Below are 21,673 nucleotides of genomic sequence, written 5' to 3'. Positions count from 1 at the left end.
CACATTCCCACACTGCATTAGAGGAACATTAATACATATACAGTCAAAGGTGAATTCATACTCCATATGTATTCATCTACCATAACTAAGCAAGATGTTACACTTTTAAGATAGACGTTGTATTAAAAGTCGTTGTGAGGTCTCTTCATGCACTGGCCCCCTCGTACCTCGTACGTTTGTGGCCCATCTCTCCGCGGTGGGCCTTAATCCCACTCGTTAGGGCTGCACAGTCACATGGAGGCTTAAATTCACTCCGTTAATCCAGGCTTTGGAGAAAAACACCCAAATGAAGAAGAAGAGGTAGTCATTTACATTTAGTCATTTAGCAGACGCTCTTATCCAGAGCGACTTACAGTAAGTACAGGGACATTCCCCCCGAGGCAAGTAGGGTGAAGTGCCTTGCCCAAGGACACAACGTCATTTCGCACGGCCAGGAATCGAACCAGCAACCTTTGGATTACTAGCCCAATTCTCTAACCGCTCAGCCACCTGACTCCGAGTCAGTTAAATCACGGTCCGTGTCTCGTGGCACTGGGCATGTCCAAGCGGTTGAGGGAGCTATCTGAGATCAAATGCGTTGTTTATGTATTTACCCTACTGTAGTAATACAGGGGAGCTGTGTGTATATACTAGCTAAGGATTGTTCGGTTACCAGTACTGAGCGATCTGAAGCAGATTTTGCGTGCCTTGCGCTGACTGATATCATTGGAGCATGTGTACCTGTTAGCCCATGCATACCTAATACAGAAGCTCCTAGGGCCCTAATTACAGCCTTAACCAGCCCTCACACATGGTGTATAGCCAGAGATGCAAATGCTGCACAATACTAGGGGTCTTTCCACCTACATTATTATAGGCTGCTACAAAGCTTTCCATTCCACTGCCAACACTGACAGGAACCCACACTAGTATGACACCAATAACATATGTACAGCACAATCATGTAAAATGCACAAATTAGATTTTAGAGAGAAAACTATATTACTGTCAAGCCCTCAACTAAGCGTAGTGACAAATCAGTGGACTCTGCGTCTGTCCTCCTGAAGAGACATTTGTGACTTTTTCGCTTCTTCAACGTCAAATTGACATTTACAGTTTGAATGACTGTCAGTAGCTGTAGACATGCAGGTCTCTTTGATAGAATTATATTGATCGATGAGGAAACATGAAGACATTGGTTACTCCTTTATTCTCCTTGTTTACATTGTTTGTTAGAAGTTTTTTTAATTTTTATTCAGTCCTGTTTTCACGTCCCATCCACAGTTCACTACTGACGTCCTTCTATTCCTCCTCTCTATCTCTTTCATTCATTCCCTTCATTGATTTGTACAGATAAATTAAAGTTTCATAGGAAAATGTGCGGGCTGTCTGTTCTTCAACAACAACAAAAACTCTAAAGGCTACTCAGTAAGAAAGCCACCCACACGTTCATGTTTTAGGAATACAAAAAAGAACACAGTTAATCTAGGATTGGGATTATAGTTAGCCCTTCTGTTTGAAGGTATAGGCAGTCCTGTCTCTCTGAAACTGAGAGCATTTGGCTGAGAACCCCCAAAAAATAAGGCCCTAAAACACCATACTTAAATAAGACACACAGATAAAACGACTACTAAGAAAACACTGTACATGAATGTTATCGTCTGACAACGTAAAATTTTCTTAAAAATAGAAAATACAAAAACAAAAAAAAGTTTTAAGCTATGCGGACATTAATACAAGTACATGTTCCTGTTCTGACGTTAGCTAGTACAGTCCTTTGCTTTTCTTCAGGTTGACTTGTTTCCAGCTTGGAAGTGAGTCATACTCATCTCTCTTCATCTCCAGAATAGTCTGAAAGACAAAATTGCCACAATTTCCAGGATTTTAAAGTGTAAAAAAAAAAGGCTGAGGCACATGTTTACTCAAAGTAATAATTGACTGGCCGCCCTAAGCTGACAGGTACAGTCACACTCTGCCTACCTGGAAGTCTTGGTCTGAGAGGTAGACCTCCAGACATAGGGGGTCCACACCCTGAGGTAAAGGAGCCCGCAGCAAGTCATCCAGGGGGTACTGGGTCTTAGTGAGCTGGGCCAGGGCGTCCTGCACCAGGGTCAGCTTGACCCGGCCCATCTCTCCCTGGAACATGCAAGCACACAAACACACACACACACAGAGAGAGAGGTTAGTCTATAGCTTACAATAACAACTCATTGTATTATAACTCACAATCTTATTTATTGTACTACGGTGACTGAGTTAGTGTACCTGTGGGTGAGCTTGGGATCTCTTCTCCCAGCGAGGGAACACGTTGGTGAAGGTGAGGGGTTCTTCTCCGTCCAGGATGAGGTAGGCCAGCGGTGGACGTCTGGGATTCATCTCTACAACACCAAGACAACAGCTGTACAACCACAGGAAAAGGCAGAGCTACAGTCGATCTACACAGAAAACTAACAGCAATGTCTCCGTAGTATTTGTAAACAACAGAGCGCTGAAGCTCTTTTAAATCTTAAAAAAAAAATGGACGATGAAGCTAAGGAAGCCTATCACCTGTCCAAGCAAGGAGTTACCCCAGGTTCCCTGAACTACTCACCTTTGCAGTACTGCAGCACCGTCTGCATGGCACACCTCCGCTCATTGTCCCGGGTGCTACAGGCTGAGGGAGAGCGGTTATCGTCCTCAGCCTGCATCCCCTGCCATAGGTACACTTCCAGACGGTTGTCCAGTAAGAAAATGGCTGTGGAGAAACAGAGAAAGAAGATGGGGGAGAGGAAAGAGAAAAGGAAAAAAAAGAAAGACCATTTAGAAGATTTATTATCTAGAGAAAATTGGTCGAATTACTTGTAGTAATTGGTTTTGAAGTCGTGTGTGTCTGTGCAAAGGAGCGCCCACTCACACGGCTGTGGCACAGAGTACAGACTTTCCTGGACAAAGGGCATTGCCATGACAACGCCTGGCAAGCGGCCAGGGCTCTGTAGCTCCTCCCCTCTGAAAGTGCCGGAGCCAGCGCTCAGGTGAAAGAGACGAGGTGTGAAGTTATATTTCCCTGGATCTGGGGGAAAACGCATCAAAGCTCATTCAGATGAAGTGTTTTATACGTTTCGATACCGTGTTTTTGGACACGTTTACGAGGTGTTGCGTCTTGTTTTTACCTTGAAGCATGCAGTCGTAGGCCTTCCTGTCCTGCTGTCCAATAGCGTTCCAGAATTCCACCGGCTCTGAGCCCTCCTCCACCTCCTGTACCCTTAGAGGGCTATCACTGCTAAGCCCCAGCTCAGCAGGACACCTGACACATACACACACACACACACCATCAATACACTCCGATATCACCAGCATCGACAGACCTGACTGTGGAGAGATGTATTGACCTAGATAGACAACAAAGGGAGGACTCACATCTGCGTGAGGCGTTCCACAGCCCTCTTGCCGACTTCCCGCGAGCCGGAGTGGGCCTTGCAGCCGTGCCAGAGGAAGAGCGCCCCCTGCTGGCTGTCGAGCAGGACGACGGAGCCTCGCGAGCGCAGCCCGGCGCAGCAGCAGTCCACCTGCAGCAGACAGGCCTCCTCCGGGAGCTCACCCTGCACACAGAACAGGCGCCAGGCCGCTGCGGGACACACCAGACCACACACAAGGGGTCAGATGGCTGAGCGGTTAGGGAGTCGGAGCTATTCATCAGAAGGTTGTTGGATCGACTCCCGGCTGTGCCAAATGACGTTGTGTCCTTGGGCAAGGCACTTCACCCTACTTGCCTCAGGGGGAATGTCCCTGTACTTACTGTAAGTCGCTCTGGATAAGAGCCTAAATGACTAAATGTAAATGTGTGGGAGGAGTCAGTGTGCCACCTGTGTTGGCGGTGGCGTCTCCTTGGCGACCCCGGTGTATGACCAGACCTCCCCGAAACAGCTGCAGGAAGCAGGGCGGCTCCTTCCCCTGACGGACCTCCACCTTTACCAGGAGCACCACAGCACAGACAACACAATTAGCCACATCTATGACGATGATCTCTCACTCTTATCAAATCACAGGTTTGAAGTTTATCTCTCATCCTGAATGTGTGTGTAATTTGATCACGATACAAATAAAGTTGGCTTCGACTCTATAATGCTGTGTGTGTGGTTGTGGGAGGCAGAATGTCTGACCTGCGCCCCCTTGTGGTGGGTCGTAAGAGCAGACATGCCCCAACCACTGACACTGGAGTGCCGACCTCGCCAGAGGTAAAGGGCGGAGATTTCCTTGTCAGGATCACCTGGGCTGTCTCCGTGTCCCACTGGACAAGAAACCGACGCGTAAACATTCAACATATTCAAAAGTAGTTCAGTGTAGTGTAGGTATGACAGTATGGTGGTGATAATGACCTGTGCTGTTGATGGTGTAGGTCCAGCGGACCAGATAGGCATCTCCCTCATGCAGCTGCCCTGGGCTCTCCATGGCGACCTCACAGTCCCCACCCTCCTGGATGTGCCAGGTATCCACGGCGACCGTGCACAGCTCCCCTTGCCGCCCGTCCTCCAGGGTGACCCTCCCCTGTCCCCGCTGGAGACCCAGCCCCTGCACGGCAGCGTGAGGCAGGGTGTCCCTCGCCACACCCTCACCTGCCACCAAGGCCTTGGCGTCACAGGGACACAGACCATCTGAGTGCGGGGGCATGGTGGGCGTCATGGTTACCTCAGGCACAGGACTCACAGGAGTGGAGAGAGACTGGGAAGGAGAAGTGTAGGAGGAGGAGAGAAGTGAGGAACACATTAGATAGACGAGACAGATGGAAATGCTGGGAGGTTTCAGGGTTACCCAGTGGTTCCCAACCCTGGTCCTCAGGGCACCACTGTCCTGCATGTTTTCAATGTTTCCCTGCTCCAACACACCTGATTCCAATGAATGGTGATAAGCAGGCTTCTGCAGAGCTGGATTTACATTTACATTTAGCCATTTAGCAGACGCTCTTATCCAGAGCGACTTACAGTAAGTACAGGGACATTCTCCCCGAGGCAAGTAGGGTGAAGTGCCTTGCCCAAGGACACAACGTCAGTTGGTTGGCATAGCCGGGAATCGAACTAGCAACCTTCTGATTACTAGCCCGCTTCCCTAACCACTCAGCCATCTGACTCCCTGATAACGACCCATTCATTTGAATCAGGTGTGTTGGAGCAGGGACACATCGAAAACATGCAGGACAGTGGTGCCCTGAGGACCAGGGTTGGGAACCACATTCTAGTCCACCCACCAACCTGGTTCACCTGGACCAGGGGCGCAGGCTCCTCTCTGCACCTGTTCTTCTCCTCCCTGTCCAGAAACTTCTCTCTGAAGAGAACGGTCTCATTGCCCTCGGACACCAGACCGAACAGGGCCCAGTCAGGGCGCCCTTTGCCACACCTGCACAGTACGTGTCATGCTGTTGTCATTCACCTCACGTTCATTCTATCAACCCTAAACGAGAGTCACGTCATGTCTGTCTGTAGCGTGTTTACTGACTCACGGCTGTATGTTGGCGTTGCAGTGGGCGGGGTCCAGGGGGTTCACCCTACAGTTTCTGTAGTCGTAGGCTCCGCCCCACACCTGCTGGGCCAATTGCAGAGCTACCTTCCTGTCGCCGTGGGAGACGTCCTTGCCCTGCCACAAGTATACCTCGCTGCCAAAGTCAAACACCAGAGCCTGGAGACGACCCACATAAACACACACACACGTACACACACGTTATTCCTGCAATATGCTGTATGTTCCTGTGTCATTCTAACAGACAGCGGTGATCCAGCGTGTACAGGTGACCAGTAGAAACACCAATGACCAAGAGACTGTCTGAGATCCTGTGAGACTCTCTAAGGGACATGGAGGGACTGACCTCCCTGGAGTCCAGCAGCGAGACACTGGGCACAGCTGCCCAGGCCTGCCCATGAGGCACCAGTCTGTTCTCCACCAGCCTGTACGCACAGTTGGACTCCACCACCCCACTTTCGTACAGCTCGTCCTCCTCAGGGGCGCCCGCTCCTGGGGACAGAGAACCGAAACGTCTCAGACGGCAGACGAACATGAGGGTGGGGAGGATTTCCGATTCACAGTAACATACGTTTCCCTGTTCAGGGCTGTCATACGGGATGAGATACAGGGGGAGTTTAGATGTGGAGCTGAGAGAACAGCTGGTTTAACACTCACCTCTGTACTGAGTCCTTCCTCCCAGAATGTTCCAGAAGTCAGAAGCCTGGCTTTTCTCAGTGTTGACCCCCTCCTCCAGGCAGGTGACCTGGGAAGCCTGGCAGCTCAGCTCCCCCAGGGCTACGATGGAGGCTGCCAGCTCCGAGGCCTGGAGGGCAGCACCACCGCATCACTACTTGTGCATGATCGTACAATCTATATATCCGTACACACATATATACTATACATCCTTAGGAAATCACGTAGTCCATGCAAGAGGCTGAGTTCATTGGCTAGATGTTTCAGCCTATGGCTGGCCTGGTGTCCTTGTCAAAGCTGTGTTGTGTCAGCAGTACCTTGGCTTTCTCTGATGTGTTGGCAAACTCTCCACACCACAGGATGCAGTGGCTGGCTGTGACCAGGAGGAAACAGTCTCCACTGTTCAGAGACCAGACTGTTGGCTCCACCACACGCACCTGGACATGTCGCTTGCCTGTTACCGTGGGAAACAAACATATTTTTACCACACTGGCTTGTCTCGACACACAAGGACACGCAGGCATACACGCGTGCACCTTTTCTGTTGACCTTTTATCTGAATGAGCACAAGATTGCTGATTGGTGGGCTGTTGTTGTTGACTGCGTCCGTGGCAACGGTGACCTTGGCGACCTCGGTGCTGGCCAGACCTTCTAGAGCTGAGTCTACCACGCTGTTGTTCTTGACCTCTGCGAGAGGGGAAGAAGTTCTGAATCAGCGACAAAAACAGAAGGGAGAAAGAGAGAGACACGTAGGAAGAGAGAGAGCTGGAGAGAGAGAGAGAGAGAGAGCGAGAGAGAGAGAGAGAGAGAGAGAGAGAGAGAGAGAGCAATGTCCTGCATTAAAATGCTCACTCTTCTCTGCTTGTATCCTGTTGGTCTCTGCAGTCGCTTCGCTCACTCTCTGTCCCATGAAGTCCTGCCTGAGGTCCTCCCTGGCGGCTAGGGCTCGCAGCGGGTTCCTGGAGCCCTGGGTCCTGCGAGAGGGGCGCACCGAGCGCCTGTGCTCCGCCACCGCTGAAGTCAGCCTGACACACGGGCAGAATCACAGACCGTCAGGCACACCTCGAATAAGAACACTGTCACAGCTGTAGTGCGAGGAGGACGCTTCTGGCTAACACGCAGCGAGAATAAACACACGCACACTCACATGGGTGTGTTAGTCTGGCAGAGGGCACTCAGGTCGGTCTGCGGCTCAGAGCCGGAGCTGGGAAGAGCAGCAGATGCGGGTGACAGGGGTGACAGCTGTCTGTAGAAACCTCCCAGTGTCCCCTGGTCATCCAGAGGCATGGCCTCTGTCCCTTCAGTCCCCTGCTCGGATGTCACCTCCAGGGAAGGTTCCTGGGGTTCTGCTCCTGGGGAATGAGTTTGTATGGGACAGAGGGGAAGGTCAGGTATTTCACACTCCAATGCAAGTTCACCCCGGGGCGAAAGGCTAAATTAAGAATACGTCATGAGTGGTAAACCATCTATCAATCTGCTGTTGAATTGAACCAGGCTAGTGTGGAGTTGGTGTATGGGTGCTGTGTACCTTTGCATGCTGTGGCCCCTGTAGAGGGTCTCTTATTGTGAGAGGGAGGAGTGTCATCTCGGTCGGGTTCAGGAGAGACCAGACCTGGAGCATCACAGGCACAGTGAGAACGGGTAGGGTGACAGGTACTGGAGATGACCAAAGCAAAGCGAGAGCTCACCTCGTTTTGTCATCCGTCCAGCTTCCCCTCTTCCTCTGGTCTGCCACTGATCCTCGCTCTCCTGAAGGGAACGCCCTCGCTCAGCCACTGATGGCTGGGGCTGGGCCTGGGGCTGTGCCTGGGCCTGGAGTGGGGCCTGGGGCTGGGGTTGGGCCTGGGGCTGGGGCTGTGCCTGGGCCTGGGGTTGGGCCTGGGGCTGGGGCTGGGGTTGGGCCTGGGGCTGGGGCTGTGCCTGGGCCTGGGGTTGGGCCTGGGGCTGGGGTTGGGCCTGGGGCTGGGGCTGTGCCTGGAGCGGGGCCTGGGCCTGGGGTTGGGGTTGGGCCTGCTCCTCCTCTGCTGGTCGGACCTACATCCCCAATAACAGATTGTATTGGATGAGGAAAAATATTTGTTCATGTGCTTATTTCAGAGACTGTGAGAGAAAAAAACTGAATTAAATGCCTCACCTTCTGCCTCCATTGAGGCTGAGAACGAGGCTGGCTCTGGGCGGCAGAGGAAACCTCCTGGGCCTCAAAAGACTGGGTCGTCTGAAAGAGGCAAGGTAGAAAAGATTACTCAAACAATGAGCGAAGGAGGACGCAGAAAATGATAAGAGAAAAATACTTGAGACTTGAAGAAACCGAACAGGCTTTTTCTGTCATCCTAAACGACACCCAGTAAACAGTTAAAGGTGCAACAACCCACAAATCACTCCAAAACCCTTTGTAACAGACAATTGTTAACCGTCATTGCAGTAAATAAGTCTTAAAACTCTGCACTGCACACAAAGTACCGTCAACCAACAGTAGAGAGCAACATGCTTTGCCCCTCCACCGTGAACACACACACACATTTACCTGATTGAAACACATGACATACTGAGGTGTACTGCTAGGATAGACTGAGGAAAACACAGGATCCTGGGAGGGGAGAGGAGGAGGTGCACTAATGTTGGCTCAAATCCACAAAGTCGCTTTTCATGGTTTTGGACGACAGCATAATCGTCATGTCAGAATGAAAATGCGTCATTGACAAACGCCTTACCCAGCTCTGCGGTCGGACTGACTCATCGTGAGAGATTTGGTTCTCGTCCTGTAGGGGGCAGCATGGGAGTGTTGAGACAGAAGAAAGAATTAGAACAAACAAATCCACACACACACACACACACACACACTTGTAAAGTAGTTGTCCAGCTGAGGGTGACTAATGGATACATGTGTATAGAGTGAGTCCATGTCATCACCCCTGTCTACCTATCATTGTTCACTGGAATGTGCTGGAATTGTCATTCCAGCACATCCCTGTCTAATATCACCCATAGGAGAGGTAGTGATGTTCACAGTTAACAGACATTAAAACACATACCATAGTGACGTGCCTAGGAGGTACTCTAATGCTCCTTCGGTTTCAATGGAATGGCAAAAATCTCATCCTAACCACTGAACTTTCAGGAGCAGAACTGATCCACACTGCATCAGCCCTACGCTCAACGACAGCCGAGGCAACTCGTCCTCATCCCTTCACTGCAGCTCCAAATCCCTGAGCGTGCTTTAGTTGGACCTGTCCAGACGAGGTTCACCCCCAGATTCAGGCCCCCTGTTCTGTTGTCTGACCCTCTTCTGACCCCCTGCTCCCCCCTGCCTGACTGACCGTCTAAAGCCCCCTGCTTCCAGGCCCACTCTCTGGGGATTAGAGATTAGGAGGGGGGGGGGGGGGGAGACATGGACCCTACTCTGGGCTGCTGTGCATCGTTTGAGGATAGCAGGCCGCGCTCTGTCCCTCCCTGCAGCGGAGCCTCCCGTGGAGTCCTATCTGGTCTGTTAGCAGCTGTTCTTTTCAGGGTAAGACTGGATTTAGCCCATTTATTCAAGACTCTGAAGCGCCGCTTGAAACCAACTACCAGCTGCCAAACAGACATGGAGGCAGACTCTAGCGATTCCTACGAAATTATTTCCGATCGCGGCTCTGCTGTCACCGTGGTCTGAGTGAGTTTTTTTGGGCGGGATGATGTCGGGTGCTGCAGGTCGTACCGTCCTCCTCCAGCCGCCTGTCTCCTGGCCACAGCCGTCTGCCTGAGACACCTCAACATGTCCTCGTGGTGGGGTGTCCCTCCTCCTCCGGCTGCTCCTCTCCTCATCTTCCTCCTCCCTGGAGACATCTGAGGAGTCCTGCTCAGCCGCCTGGCAGGGCCTCTCCTCCTGAGGTTCTGGCCAGGCCCTCACTGGAGCCGCGGGGATGGGCTCCCTCCTGTTCCTCCCTCTCTGCCTCCAGGGGGCACCAGATAGCGGGGTTCCGTCGCCCCCAGACACCCCATGTTTTTCTCTCCGATAACCAGACCCACTGTCTTCTCCCATGCCCGCTGCTTCCACCCCATTCTGCTCAAGGGTGAAGGGGGACTCTTGGCTGCTGTCAAAACCTCGGTCCCTGCTCCACTCTGGTCCTCCAGAGCGACTCTTCTTCAGGATTCCTCTGATCTCACCAGGCTCAGAGTCCCAGCGTGACAGCGACTTCTGGGGGGAGTAGAGTTCCAAGGAGCTGGTGCCAGGTCCTCCTGAGCCAGGCTCTATATCTGCCCTGGAGGCCTCCCCAGGCCAGTGCCGGGCCTGGCGTACCTCGCTGGGCCTCAGGTTGACGGACAGGGCCTGCTGCCTGTCTGAGAGGTGGGGGGACAGGCGCAAAGGGGGCAGCTGGATGGGAGCTTTCTGGAGCTGGAGATAGGACAGACCACAGGCAGAGAGAAGTCGTAGACTGTTAAAGGGAACTGAATACAAAAAGGAATTCGCAGCTCACAATCACAATTTATTGGGAAATGCAGGATCTAAGACCAGTACAGTACGTAGAGACCATGTACTTCAGTTTTCTTAGACTACAAATAGAGATTGACATTCCATTTAGTTGTTCAGTCCAAGCTAATACTCAACTGCTTATACTTTATACCTGCCCCCCTCCACCCCCCTCCACCACCCCCCCCTTTTCCAGATTAGTATACTTTATATTTGTCAGTGTCAATGTATCTCTGTGGCTGCTCCACCCACACCCACCAGACTGACCTCCTCCACGGTGATGGGCTGTGTGCGGTAGCGAGCCCCCTTCTGCCTGCGTCTCTCTGGGGGGGCGTCAGCAGGGCCGTCTCCCTGGCCCTCCGGTAGGGACAGCTTGTTGAAGAGAGCCAGCTTCTCACTCATACTGAGCTTGCAGCTCTCATCGTCCTCCACAGGCTCGGCCTGCGCAGCCTGGGCCTGGGCTGGGGGGGCCTGGTCTGGGGGGGCCTGGCCTGGGGGGGCCTGGCCCGACAAGGCTGCCTTGGGGCTGCTGTAGAGGAACCGGGGGGAGACGAGAGTGGGAGGACACTGGGTGGTTATTTCATGGGTGAATAGCTAGATAGAAACACAGTGTAATCAAGTGAATGATAATGTCCAAAGGGCATTTACTGTGTAACACATAGCTGTGCGTTTTGAATCTATGTCGACATCAATCAATGTTTAACTCTCCCCTGTCTATGAACTGTGTATAATTAGAGGCAGGAATCCCTTTAAAGTCCAAGCCCAGCAAATGTCAAAAGGTAGTCTGTGGAGAAAATAGATTTGTCTCGGATAGCCATGCAAGCCTGCTACAATTCGTTGTGGTTTTATTATAATGAGTCTGTCTTTACAACTTGCAAGACTCTTTGTACAAATCGGTCTGCACCCTGCAGCTTCAACCCCGCGCTCCCTGTTGGCTCACTATACAATTCTCAAGGGTTGCAATCAGCACGTTTGACATTTGAGTTCTTTCACAAAGCCCACCTGATGGCAACCATTTCCTCACAGGTGATTGGTTGAGTGAGAGAGCGATTTTCGTTGCCGCGACGCACCCTGCGTTCGTGGGACACGCTACCGGAGCGAGGCTTCAGGAAGGAAGACACCTCGGGGGCCGCCGTCTTCTCCAGCTCCTGCCACAAAGAGACGAGAGAAAGGGGGATAGTTGAGATGAAAAGTCAGCCATAACAGACATCTTGCTCAATGCGGCAGTCTGGAAACAGGCAGTAAAAACAGGCAGTAAAACGCAAATTCTTTTCTGTGTTTTTCATCTAAACTTAGGCCAGGAAGTGGGTCAGAGAGCTGGTGAATGGAGCAGGAGATGGGAGGTGTCTTTGGTATTCTAGCCAGGTCCAGAGAGGGATAGAATGGCAGGCTTGCAGGTCAGAGTGTAACCAGAGCTCACCGTGTATCGTTACCTCCCTGCCTCCTCCTCGGACAGACGGCCAGGCAGGCTAATTATAATGCTGCTTGGGCTGTTCAACACAGGTCCTGGCACATTGTCACCTGGCCTTGACGCAGGCACTCCACAGCTAAAACTTAGCAGGAAATGTCTACAGTGGGAACTGTAGACAGTGGCTACCGTTTTGAATATCAAAAACGGTCGGTGTTTGCCTTACAAAACAATCGCAAAAATATATGTTGTGTTTACCTTGGGATTTGTTGTGTGTGCAGCTATGGAAAACATTGCTGAATGTGTGGAACTAATATACTGGGACATGTAGTTGATGGTGTGTGTTCTGCATGTCCATACGATCAGGTGCCACATCAGAAGCACCTGTTTGGCCATTCGTATCACTCAGGAGGCAGGTGTTCAGTTCTACATGCTCAGCACTGGCTCATCAGGCCTCCGTGACTGTGGGGCTGTAAGGTGAGCAGTTGTGTGGAATGAGGCCGCCGTCTGCCTTCTCTCTGTCTCTCTCTGTCTCTCTGTCTCTCTCTGTCTCTCTGTCTCTCTGTCTCTCTGTCTCTCTCTGTCTCTCTCTCTGTGTCTCTCTGTCTCTCTCTCTCTCTGTCTCTCTCTCTCTCTCTCTCTCTCTCTGTCTCTCCCTGTCTCTGTCTGTCTCTCTCTTTATGTCTCTCTGTGTCTCTCTCTGTCTCTCTATGTCTCTCTCTGTATCCCTCTCTGTGTCTCTCTCTGTCTCTCTCTTTATGTCTCTCTGAGTCTCTCTGTCTCTCTCTATGTCTCTCTCTGTCTCTGTCTCTCTCTTTATGTCTCTCCGTCTCTCTCTCTCTGTCTCTCTCTGTCTCTCTCTCTCTCTTTCTGTCTCTCTCTCTCTGTCTCTCTCTCTGTCTCTCTCTCTCTCTCTGTCTCTCTCTCTTCTTCACTTCTCCACAGTGAAAGACAAGACTTACTTTAAACAGAGACATCTTGGCTGCCACACTCATTTTGGCCCTGTCATCCGTCTTCACATCAGCTGTGAAACATAATACATTAGTTGTCAAGTCAGAGAAAAGAGGTATGAACACTCTCTCCTTATGTATTCATAAACACCCATATAACATGTACGTAAACAGAGACAGGTTCATAAAACGTATTTAGCCAGTTCAGGTAGCGCTTGACATCCCATATAAAACATTTTGTCAACATTCCTGTAGTACACAGTACACACACAAGCTAATCCCAGAAGGTCTGAGAGGGCTGGGGATAAGTAACACAGAGTCAGCCTGTCAGTCACCTCCTCCACCTGCAGAACACAGTGTGACTGATCCCCGTGACTGAACCCTCCCTGTGAGGCCCCTTGGGCCATCCAGCACCTGGGACACTGAGTCACAAAGCAGCACTATCTCACCTGGCAGAGCTGAACTACAGCATGGCATCAGCCAGTGGCCCACTGCACAATATTTACCCTGGCAGTTGGAAAGTGCAGCTGATCAAAGGACAGAAGGCAAACTTAGTAATACTCAAAATAGACTTCAAATCGGTATTTTCGGTCAGCCATTTTGCACTGAGGGCCACGAAAGAGATCATTGAGTATTATTTGCATGGGGGAAAATAATTGTTTTCATAATGGGTTTAAGTAACTTTGCTGCTATCCTCAGGTGAATAAAAACCATGGTTGAGTTTCAACATAGGGATTAGTAGCGAGATAATAATAATAAAGTAAACACTCTCCTTGTTTTATTGGAGTAATAAAATGTTGTTTTATACCGTGGGTTTAAGAGGGCAGAGTGTGTAGGTTTGTTTTCTTTGTGACTTTGTGAGGTGATGGCAAAGCCTGTTACAGCAGGCTGCTTCTGCTGTTGCTACAGTTTACAGTCTACCCTGTCTCAAACACAGGCTCAAACACAGCCATTTTGTGTGTGTCTTTCCCTGTTTTCCATTTCTCTCTGCATATAATCCAAACACAAAACAGCAAAACAGATGTAGAGGTACTTTACCTTTACAGCTATCTTCCTCTTCAGCCTCTGGAAGCCTGGGAGAGAAATAACAAATGAAAGGTCACTGGCGGCAACATGCCGATGACAAGACTCCACCCAAGCATATCCTTTAGACTCTCTCTCTGTTACCAAACCTGTGGATGTGTACAGTTTCACTTTCCTACACACGCACGCACACACACACACACACAAGTTTGCATCGTATCTGCATGCTCAACAAGCTAACCCTGTTCATGATGACGTCGAAGGGCAGCACCGTGGTCAGATGCAAACACACATGCAAATCTGCCAACCGATATTAACATGTGGTGGCAAACAGAAGGAGGAAATATAGGATATGCTCACGGTATCCAATAAGACATGTGTTTAAAAGAACTCATCGACGTGCAAATGAAAACAGACACCCAAACACTGCAGATCTCTGTTTCCCCCCAAAAGGAGCCAGGCCCCCTCCTCTAGACTCCCCGGCCTTCATGTCATCACTCTTCGTGGCCACAGCACAAAGCCCCTACCCGCCACTCTCCTGCATCTCACTGGCCGTGATTGGCTGTGTCCTGAAGCGCTCGTTGTTCTTGCGGCCCCCTCCTGACACCCCTGGCAGATAGCGACGGGGGCGTCGGCGCCCCCCCTCAGTGCCGGGCTTGACAGCGAGGTCGAGGGAGGAGGTAGCAAGCCCACCGTCTGAGCAACTACCCACAAAGACAGAGGAAGAAGAGGAGAGTTAGGGGAGGGCCCGCGAGAGAGGTCCTCTAGAAGAGGTGACAACCAAGCTGAACCCCGCATACTGTACACACACGAAAACAGTTAAAGGCCGAGTCGGAAACACACACACACACAGTTTGTAGCATGCAGGAGACCCTACACGTTCTCAGGCTGTGTTGCACTCCCGGTCTGTTGCAGCAGTGCGCTCCTCAACTGGCCCACCGACACCCGAGTGTGCAGCTGGGGGGCGTCGGGTCCAGGGGGGCCTAGGGGGGCTACAGGGTCCCCCCTAATGAACATGCTGGCAGAGCCAGAAGAATGTTGCCTGGAGTGGAGGGATGGGATGGGGAAGGTAGGGGTGGGGTGGAGGGTCAAGGGGGGGAGGGGGGGGGGGGGTATAAGGACGAACGGGGGAAGGTGTTGATATAAGGAAGGTGGCAAACTACCACAGCACCCTTCCCTAAAGAGCACCCTAACATCTTGCCGAATATCGTCAAAGTCCATCAAGCAAATAACGACAGCAAGAACCAGAATGATTGTATCTCATTTTTACAACGCCATTTGGGAGCACAGCTCTGGCTGAATTTGAGACAAAGACCTTGAACAACTGGTGAACTTTAATTTATTTTCGGGTCTGCAAGGTCAGTGGCAACAGTCTCCATTAGAGCAGGATCAGACTGCATGATAGAGGGTCAATGTTTGATGTGGAAGCACATTGCATTATTTGTGTTCGTAAGCTAGCTTGGTAGCAGCCAAAAAATGCATCTTTCGGCTGGTGCTCTGTGTTCTTAACGATGCCACAATGCTCTTAAGGCCAGCGAACATTTTTTGCATTTCAGAGACAATAGGCACTAAATCCTGACTCAGCAAAGGAAGTGACATCACACATGCAAAAAAAAAAACTGCCTTGTCGCCAGGGTTTGCAAAACAACATGAGCACCTCTCTCCATCGCAGTCCCTGTCAAGTCACTAGTGCACATCAAAATGCCACTGAGGGGACTTTGGAACCGAGAATTCATGTGCTTCTCAAAGCACTGTGAGTGCAGAGACAGCAGGTCTGTCCAGACCTGATATAGCTGGACTCACCTTCTGAGGATTGTTGCCTCTGCAGAAGCGTCTCCCTCAAAGCCGTTGGAGACTCTCGGACGGTCTCCCCCCCCTGCCCGGCCGTTCACCCCCCCGCAGGGGGCTCTGTCCGTGAGGAGGGGCGGGCTGTCGGGGGGGGGCTGGGGACAAGGCTCCTGCGCCTCCCCCACGTCCCTCCTCACCCACTTGGTGGGGAGCTCCTCCATGTTGCCATAGCGTTCCGCCAGTTCCCTCCTCCTCTCTGCCTTGTAGCGGGCGATCCGTTCGGACCTGGGCTCCAGGGCCGGGTTCTCCAGCGTGTCCATGTGGCTCTCCCGTGTTCCTCAGAAGGTTTCAACTGATTCTCTCCCCCTCTGACGATGACGTGGCATTTATGACCAAGCAGCGGGAAGGTCTTCTCTTTGCTTACCTCTCAGACACCTCTGAAGGCAGGTAGGGGAAATGAGAAGCTTCTCTTGCTCCACTCCAAGGGATTGCCGCTCCTCTACTGGCCAGGCACTTGACTGTGTTAGGCAGATCGGACGCTCCGAGGGAACTCCTCTGCTGGTGGGAACCGGGCCCCTCAGATCGATACGTCTTCCGTCAGACTAATCACCCCGTGACGCTCACAGCACATCTAAAGGAGAGGGAGCAGACGAGTATCCGATAAGCTCGGAGTCACTCTGTCACAGTCCAGCTTGGTTTCCTCAGTCAACATCATTCCACTTGTGTTTGCTGATGGATTTACAGGATGTATTAGATTTCCCACAGAATCAACTCTATTTTATGTGAGACAACAGCAGAATGCCGCAGACTGACCACCCTTTACCCTATCTTGCCCCTTTTACCCATCTCTCTCTCTCTCTCTCTTCTGCTTGCTCGCTTCTTTCGTTCTGAAGGCTGTGTAAGATGACCTGCTCCAGTCTACACAGCCGCACAGGAATCTCCCATTGCACTGTAATCTTACCCCTCAGCCTCTCAGCTCCAATCCAATCCTGGATAGCAATGAAGCAGCAGGTTTTTCCCCCAGTACAATTATACTGCAGCTCATTCTGGCTGAACAAGCTCTGTGCCTTCTAAACACTGCTTCCTATGCGAGTAGAACATCCAATTGGTCAGCATTCGGCTAACTTGTGAAGATGATGTGATGGTGCGATGTCATGATGCGTTTTCTGTTACATTCCACTTGCACGCTGTAATTATTTGGAACCACGAATCATATATTAAAAAGGTATAATCAGGTTTTCATTTTTAGAGCTGTGATAAGATTATGTTTGCTAGGCAGACAAATAATGTGTGTGTGTGTGTGTGTGGGTGTGTGTGTGTGCGCGTGTCTGTGTGTAGGCGTGCACGTTTACAAGTGTGTGTTCTGAAATTGCCAAATGTTTGGCGTCAGCATTCCTGGTGCTTTACCCCCACAGAAGCAACACAATGTGGCCTGTGGAACAATGAGCAGAGGCAGCCCCAGGGCTCATCGGAGGTAGAGCATGGTTAAAGAATACTGTACGCTGTTAGCTTTCATTTCTTTGAGAAATGTACTTTCTGGAACAGATTCAGAATCTCAACTTGGAATCTGGGGTGGATAGGGATGAAAATTAAATGAACTAACGAAACTAAAGAATACAACGATTGTCAAATGTATCTTTGTCATAAAATACATGTCTGTCGTGTGTATGGGGAGTGGAATGGTGATGGCTAGATAGAGGGAGGGTGGCAGTATATTGGATAAGATGTCATGTGTCAGATTTGTATAGCTAACGTCTGTACGGCTTTGTGTCAGCCATGTTGCTACGACAGGTAAACCTGACGCCCCATGTCACACCATAATACTGAGAGGTTTATTGAGCTTGTCTGCCAGACACAGTGATCCTCTAGCGAGCAAGACCCTTGGGGTGACAGTGAGAGGGTGTGGCTGTTTATGTGTGTGTGTCTGTGTCTGTATGTGTGCACGTGTGTGCGTGTGTGTGTGTGTGTGTGTGTGTGTGTGTGTAAGATAAAGACAGAGCGAGAAAGAGAGAGAAACAGAGGGAGAAAGACAAATGATGTAAAAGTGAAAAAGAGAGAAAGGTCAAAAGTGAGTGTATATGACAATGTTGCACTGATGAACACGAACATAAAAGAGACGGGAACAACAAGAGAGAACATGTTTTTGGAAAGCTTTGCCCTACCTTTTCCTGTCACTCAGAGGGCTTCCTCACGCTCAAGAACTATTTCAAACGTCCAGAAAAGTCCTAAATGATGCGACACTGTTGGTGTTAGTTGTGGCTGCAGAAGTGAGCTTCACCGTGTAGTACTCCCCATCCTGTGTACAGGGCTGAGGTCATGTGACAGGTAAGACAGTAGGGGATTGGAGGAGAGCGGTTGCCATTGGAGCTCAACATGGATGATCAGGTCCTAATCCAGTAACACTAGCTGACACCAGTGTACCAACACACCAGGATGAACACGCTCACTCCATTTATTTGTGAAAACACAACAGGGGTTGTCACACCAGTTGTTAGCAAAAGGCTTACATAACAATACATAATGTCATGTAATACAATTCTAAAGGACATTTTTGTGCAGCCAACATCAGCAGCACCAATTTGTTTGACGTGCATGAGTAGCCATCCAATCTCATCATCTAAAACCGAACACAATCCCTAATCAACTTGGACTCCAGAGACACAAGAGGCTATTTCTCCCAAACCAAAGGTCCGTGATAGCCACATCAGGTACCTAAAGTATATAAGGGAATGATTTGTTATGTCACATGATCTCACCTCCAATCAGGACCAGACGTCATGGTCCAGATTAGAGAGACAGCAAGGATTTACAGCCGATTAGATCTGTGATGGGATCCTGGAGTGCAAGCCCCCCGCTGGGCAAAGCTCAAGGGCAAATTAACTAACCCCTCCAAAAATGACATCTCATTTCCTCTCTTATATTGCACTGAGTGATGATTGGGCGGAATTGACCGAAATGTTGGTGAGTTCAACATAAACAATGTCTCCTGTTCCTAGCCCTGTCTAGGTGAGCCTTACATCTATCATAGCACACTGGTTGACACATCTCTCCTTGTTCATAGCCATACAAGCACTCAACATCACTTTGCTGAAACTTTCGACAGTTAGTCTCCAGTGGACATGTCTGATCTATACAACTCCTTATAAGCATACTGGTCTCCATTGGATTTGCTACCAGATGCTCTGCCATGTAATGAATGTGTTACTGTTGTTAAGAGACAGACGAAAGCACGGGGCACACTGCAGAAAACATGTCTCTACAGCAGCTGCGGCTCTCCCCCTCTACTGCTGGCATGGTGTGATACATTAACAGTTGATTACTCTTTTCAGATGTCAAAGCTTGAACAGCCTGCGTCAAAAATATCAGCCACATCACACAGAGCCATGAATGGGTCATATCCAGTATTAAATGATGATGCGAAATAAATTCACTACACGGAGCAGTCCTAGTTGGCGTACAACTTCCCAAAAACTAAACTCATTGGCCCCTCTTAAAACTATAAAAAACATGTCTAATTCATGAGTAAAGGTTACTAATACGGGGTCATAAATTCCGTCAAATATGATCGTGGTTCTAGGGCAACTCAGTTTAAAACAAACTATTGAAACGATACATGTGGACAATCTAATTCTAATCTGTTGGAAAGTTGTGCAGGAAGTGTCTAATTTCAGCATTGTCAATCAAAACTCAGTAAAACACTACAGACTACAATTTACAACAAATATACATTCTCACGGTAAAGTCAACTTACATGTCGTCGGGTAGTAAAGGCACCGGCAGGCTGGACAGCAGTGCGCCGCTGCAACAGAGAGCGTGAACGCCCATGTAGGGAAAGCGCTTGTTCCCGTTAAAAATATACCCCCTCCCTCTCCCCTACATTCCAAATACGGGGGCCAAAGCTAGGAGTGAGCAAAAGCATAACGGGTCAGCAATCCGTTAACTTTCAAATAAAAAGTTTATTAACTGCCAATAAACCAAAAAGGTTGATGACATATGCTATTAATGGTCCACCTGTTCGTGATTCACAGGTAGATACAATGTTTTACTGTCACAAGTCGATCATACATTTCCGGATCGTTTGGGTTTGACTGAATGTGATTTATTGAATACAAATGCACATGATGCTAGTCATTCGAGAAGAATAGCCAATCGCAACACATAACCTCCTTGATAACGCAGGTGTGGGAATTCAGTCCAATATCACTACACTGCCTCCTTCTGTCCAGCTACTGCACACTGTTTTAAATGAAGTGGGGTGCCTTTGAAGACACGGTACTATTTCAGTTAAATGAACTGGGTACACATTAAGGATCAAATTATATCAAAAGGGCAAACACAGAATAGTCAGAGGTCCTTGTACAAATTAGGCAACGAGTCAGAAGAGAAGATGCAACGCTAGCTGTCCTACATTTGACAAGGCCAAAGATAAAGCTTTTAAAATAACACCAGGCCATAGCTCACTCAAAATACCACCTCATACTACCATAGAGAAAGCCAAGCATCCCATAAGAAGTTCTTTAGAACATTGTCAAATAATGCTATGATAATATGGGTCATCAGGTTTTACAAACTTGTGGAATGCATGCACGCTGTCATATCAACAACAAAAAAGGGGACACCAAATTGCAAGATATTCTGAAATTCATGTTCTTGAATTTTACTCAAATTGTTAAATTCATATTATAATTTGCATTGGAAAAAAATTGTATGACATTCAAAAGAAAAATATGAATGCAAAATAGAAGTCTTAGATTTTCTGGACCCTATCAGAAAGTGCACTGATCAAACATATCGCTCCAGGATGCAGTTCATGGTACACTGTATGCTTAGTTCGAGTCAAGTAAAAATGTTGATATTTTCGGCCATCTCCAAACAGTTTGTCTTGAGACTAGAATTCGAAATAGTCTCCTGTCTTAAAAGTTGCTTGTTGATGAAACGGGTGTGTTACACTGCAAGATCCTTACGATAATCTTTTTAGAATTGTATTTGAAATATTCATTTTATTTTATTTTATTAGAAAAGAGATCAAGAAACATACATTCAATGCCGATAACAGGGTCAGGGTGAAAAATCTAACAATGCCAATAACTGTAAACAGGTGCTGCTCAAATTTGAGAAAAAAAAGAAAAGAAAAAAAGTAAAGGTAAACCTTTTTTACCTGTTTTTTACAAATAACATTTACATAAACTACAACAATTTGAAACAATAACAAAAAAACACATTTTCAAGAATTTGTATAGCACCTCGTAACAAAAAAAACACCTTTCAAGTGAGTATATACATAAACCTAGGAATGACAACCACCAGTCACTGTCACCAGTCACCAGTCAATAAAACCATTTAAAATATCATACACTGGACGCACAAGAGAACAACAGACGGTGAAACAGAACAGAAGCAAAATAATATGACCTACTGTATGTGCACAGAGAAGTGTCAATGACTTGCAGTAACTTGAGAATTGAATTACTACAAGCAGCAACAGTTTTACCCCTAAATCATCAATAAATTAAAGCACACGTGAACAATGTACTTTTGACGACAAGTTTACAAGGAAAATTTGTGGATTTGTTAGATCTAATTAATTATTTAGATAAGGCACAACATATAGGAACAAGAAACTAATTTACTGCACAGAAAATGTTTTGGAATGACTCACTTGCCAACTGACTGTCAACATTCAAACTGTCATGCCATAAGAACCACCTTTTAGACTTGTTTCATACTCACTGTATGATAAGATTTAGACATCCATGATGTTGAACACGTTTTTTTTTACCTTAATATTGTTTATAAAAAAATACCTTGACCCAGTTGGGTTAGATCTTGTGGCACAAGAGTTTTCAGTGACACATGAGGGATGAGCCCTAATTTTCTCCTCCCCGCGTCCTCCAGTGTTCTGGAACACAC

The 21,673-nt window shown here is 48.9% G+C and overlaps 1 protein-coding gene across 4 annotated transcripts; it reads right to left on the bottom strand.

The window, feature by feature from the left end:
* Positions 1–1,170: 1,170 nt before the first annotated feature.
* Positions 1,171–18,022, bottom strand: svilc (supervillin c). Of its 4 annotated transcripts, XM_067232369.1 has the most exons (31): positions 17,926–18,022; positions 15,779–16,394; positions 14,503–14,679; positions 13,991–14,025; positions 12,965–13,026; positions 11,597–11,742; positions 10,853–11,123; positions 9,842–10,519; positions 8,856–8,903; positions 8,669–8,731; positions 8,279–8,359; positions 7,833–8,178; positions 7,673–7,756; positions 7,292–7,496; positions 6,997–7,169; positions 6,694–6,831; positions 6,462–6,598; positions 6,127–6,274; positions 5,816–5,961; positions 5,453–5,628; positions 5,205–5,349; positions 4,335–4,677; positions 4,119–4,246; positions 3,822–3,924; positions 3,376–3,583; positions 3,129–3,262; positions 2,873–3,028; positions 2,570–2,713; positions 2,245–2,357; positions 1,960–2,115; positions 1,171–1,830 (listed from the first exon to the last, which is right to left on the bottom strand). In XM_067232369.1, exons 2-31 carry the CDS (start codon positions 16,081–16,083, stop codon positions 1,744–1,746), a joined length of 5,136 nt encoding a protein of 1,711 aa, XP_067088470.1. In that variant the 5' UTR covers positions 16,084–16,394; positions 17,926–18,022; the 3' UTR covers positions 1,171–1,743. The 4 variants fall into 4 exon arrangements, with proteins under 4 accessions (XP_067088470.1, XP_067088471.1, XP_067088472.1 ...); XM_067232370.1 differs by lacking the exon at positions 14,503–14,679; XM_067232371.1 differs by lacking the exons at positions 14,503–14,679; positions 15,779–16,394; positions 17,926–18,022 and adding an exon at positions 14,853–15,001.
* Positions 18,023–21,673: the final 3,651 nt, after the last annotated feature.

The sequence above is a fragment of the Osmerus mordax genome, chromosome 3 (assembly GCF_038355195.1).
Source record: "Osmerus mordax isolate fOsmMor3 chromosome 3, fOsmMor3.pri, whole genome shotgun sequence".
In the NCBI taxonomy this organism is placed as follows: Eukaryota; Metazoa; Chordata; class Actinopteri; order Osmeriformes; family Osmeridae; genus Osmerus; species Osmerus mordax.
This window is presented reverse-complemented; position numbering and strand designations above follow the sequence as displayed.

Excerpts from the sequence above, each read along its gene's own strand:
- svilc (XM_067232369.1), bottom strand. The coding sequence starts at position 16,083 with ATGGACACGCTGGAGAACCCGGCCCTGGAGCCCAGGTCCGAACGGATC. Across the intron at positions 14,680-15,778 it reads GAGGCAACAATCCTCAGAAG|TTGCTCAGACGGTGGGCTTG; the intron begins GTGAGTCCAGCT and ends CTTTGTGGGTAG. Across the intron at positions 14,026-14,502 it reads GAGATGCAGGAGAGTGGCGG|GCTTCCAGAGGCTGAAGAGG; the intron begins GTAGGGGCTTTG and ends TTTCTCTCCCAG.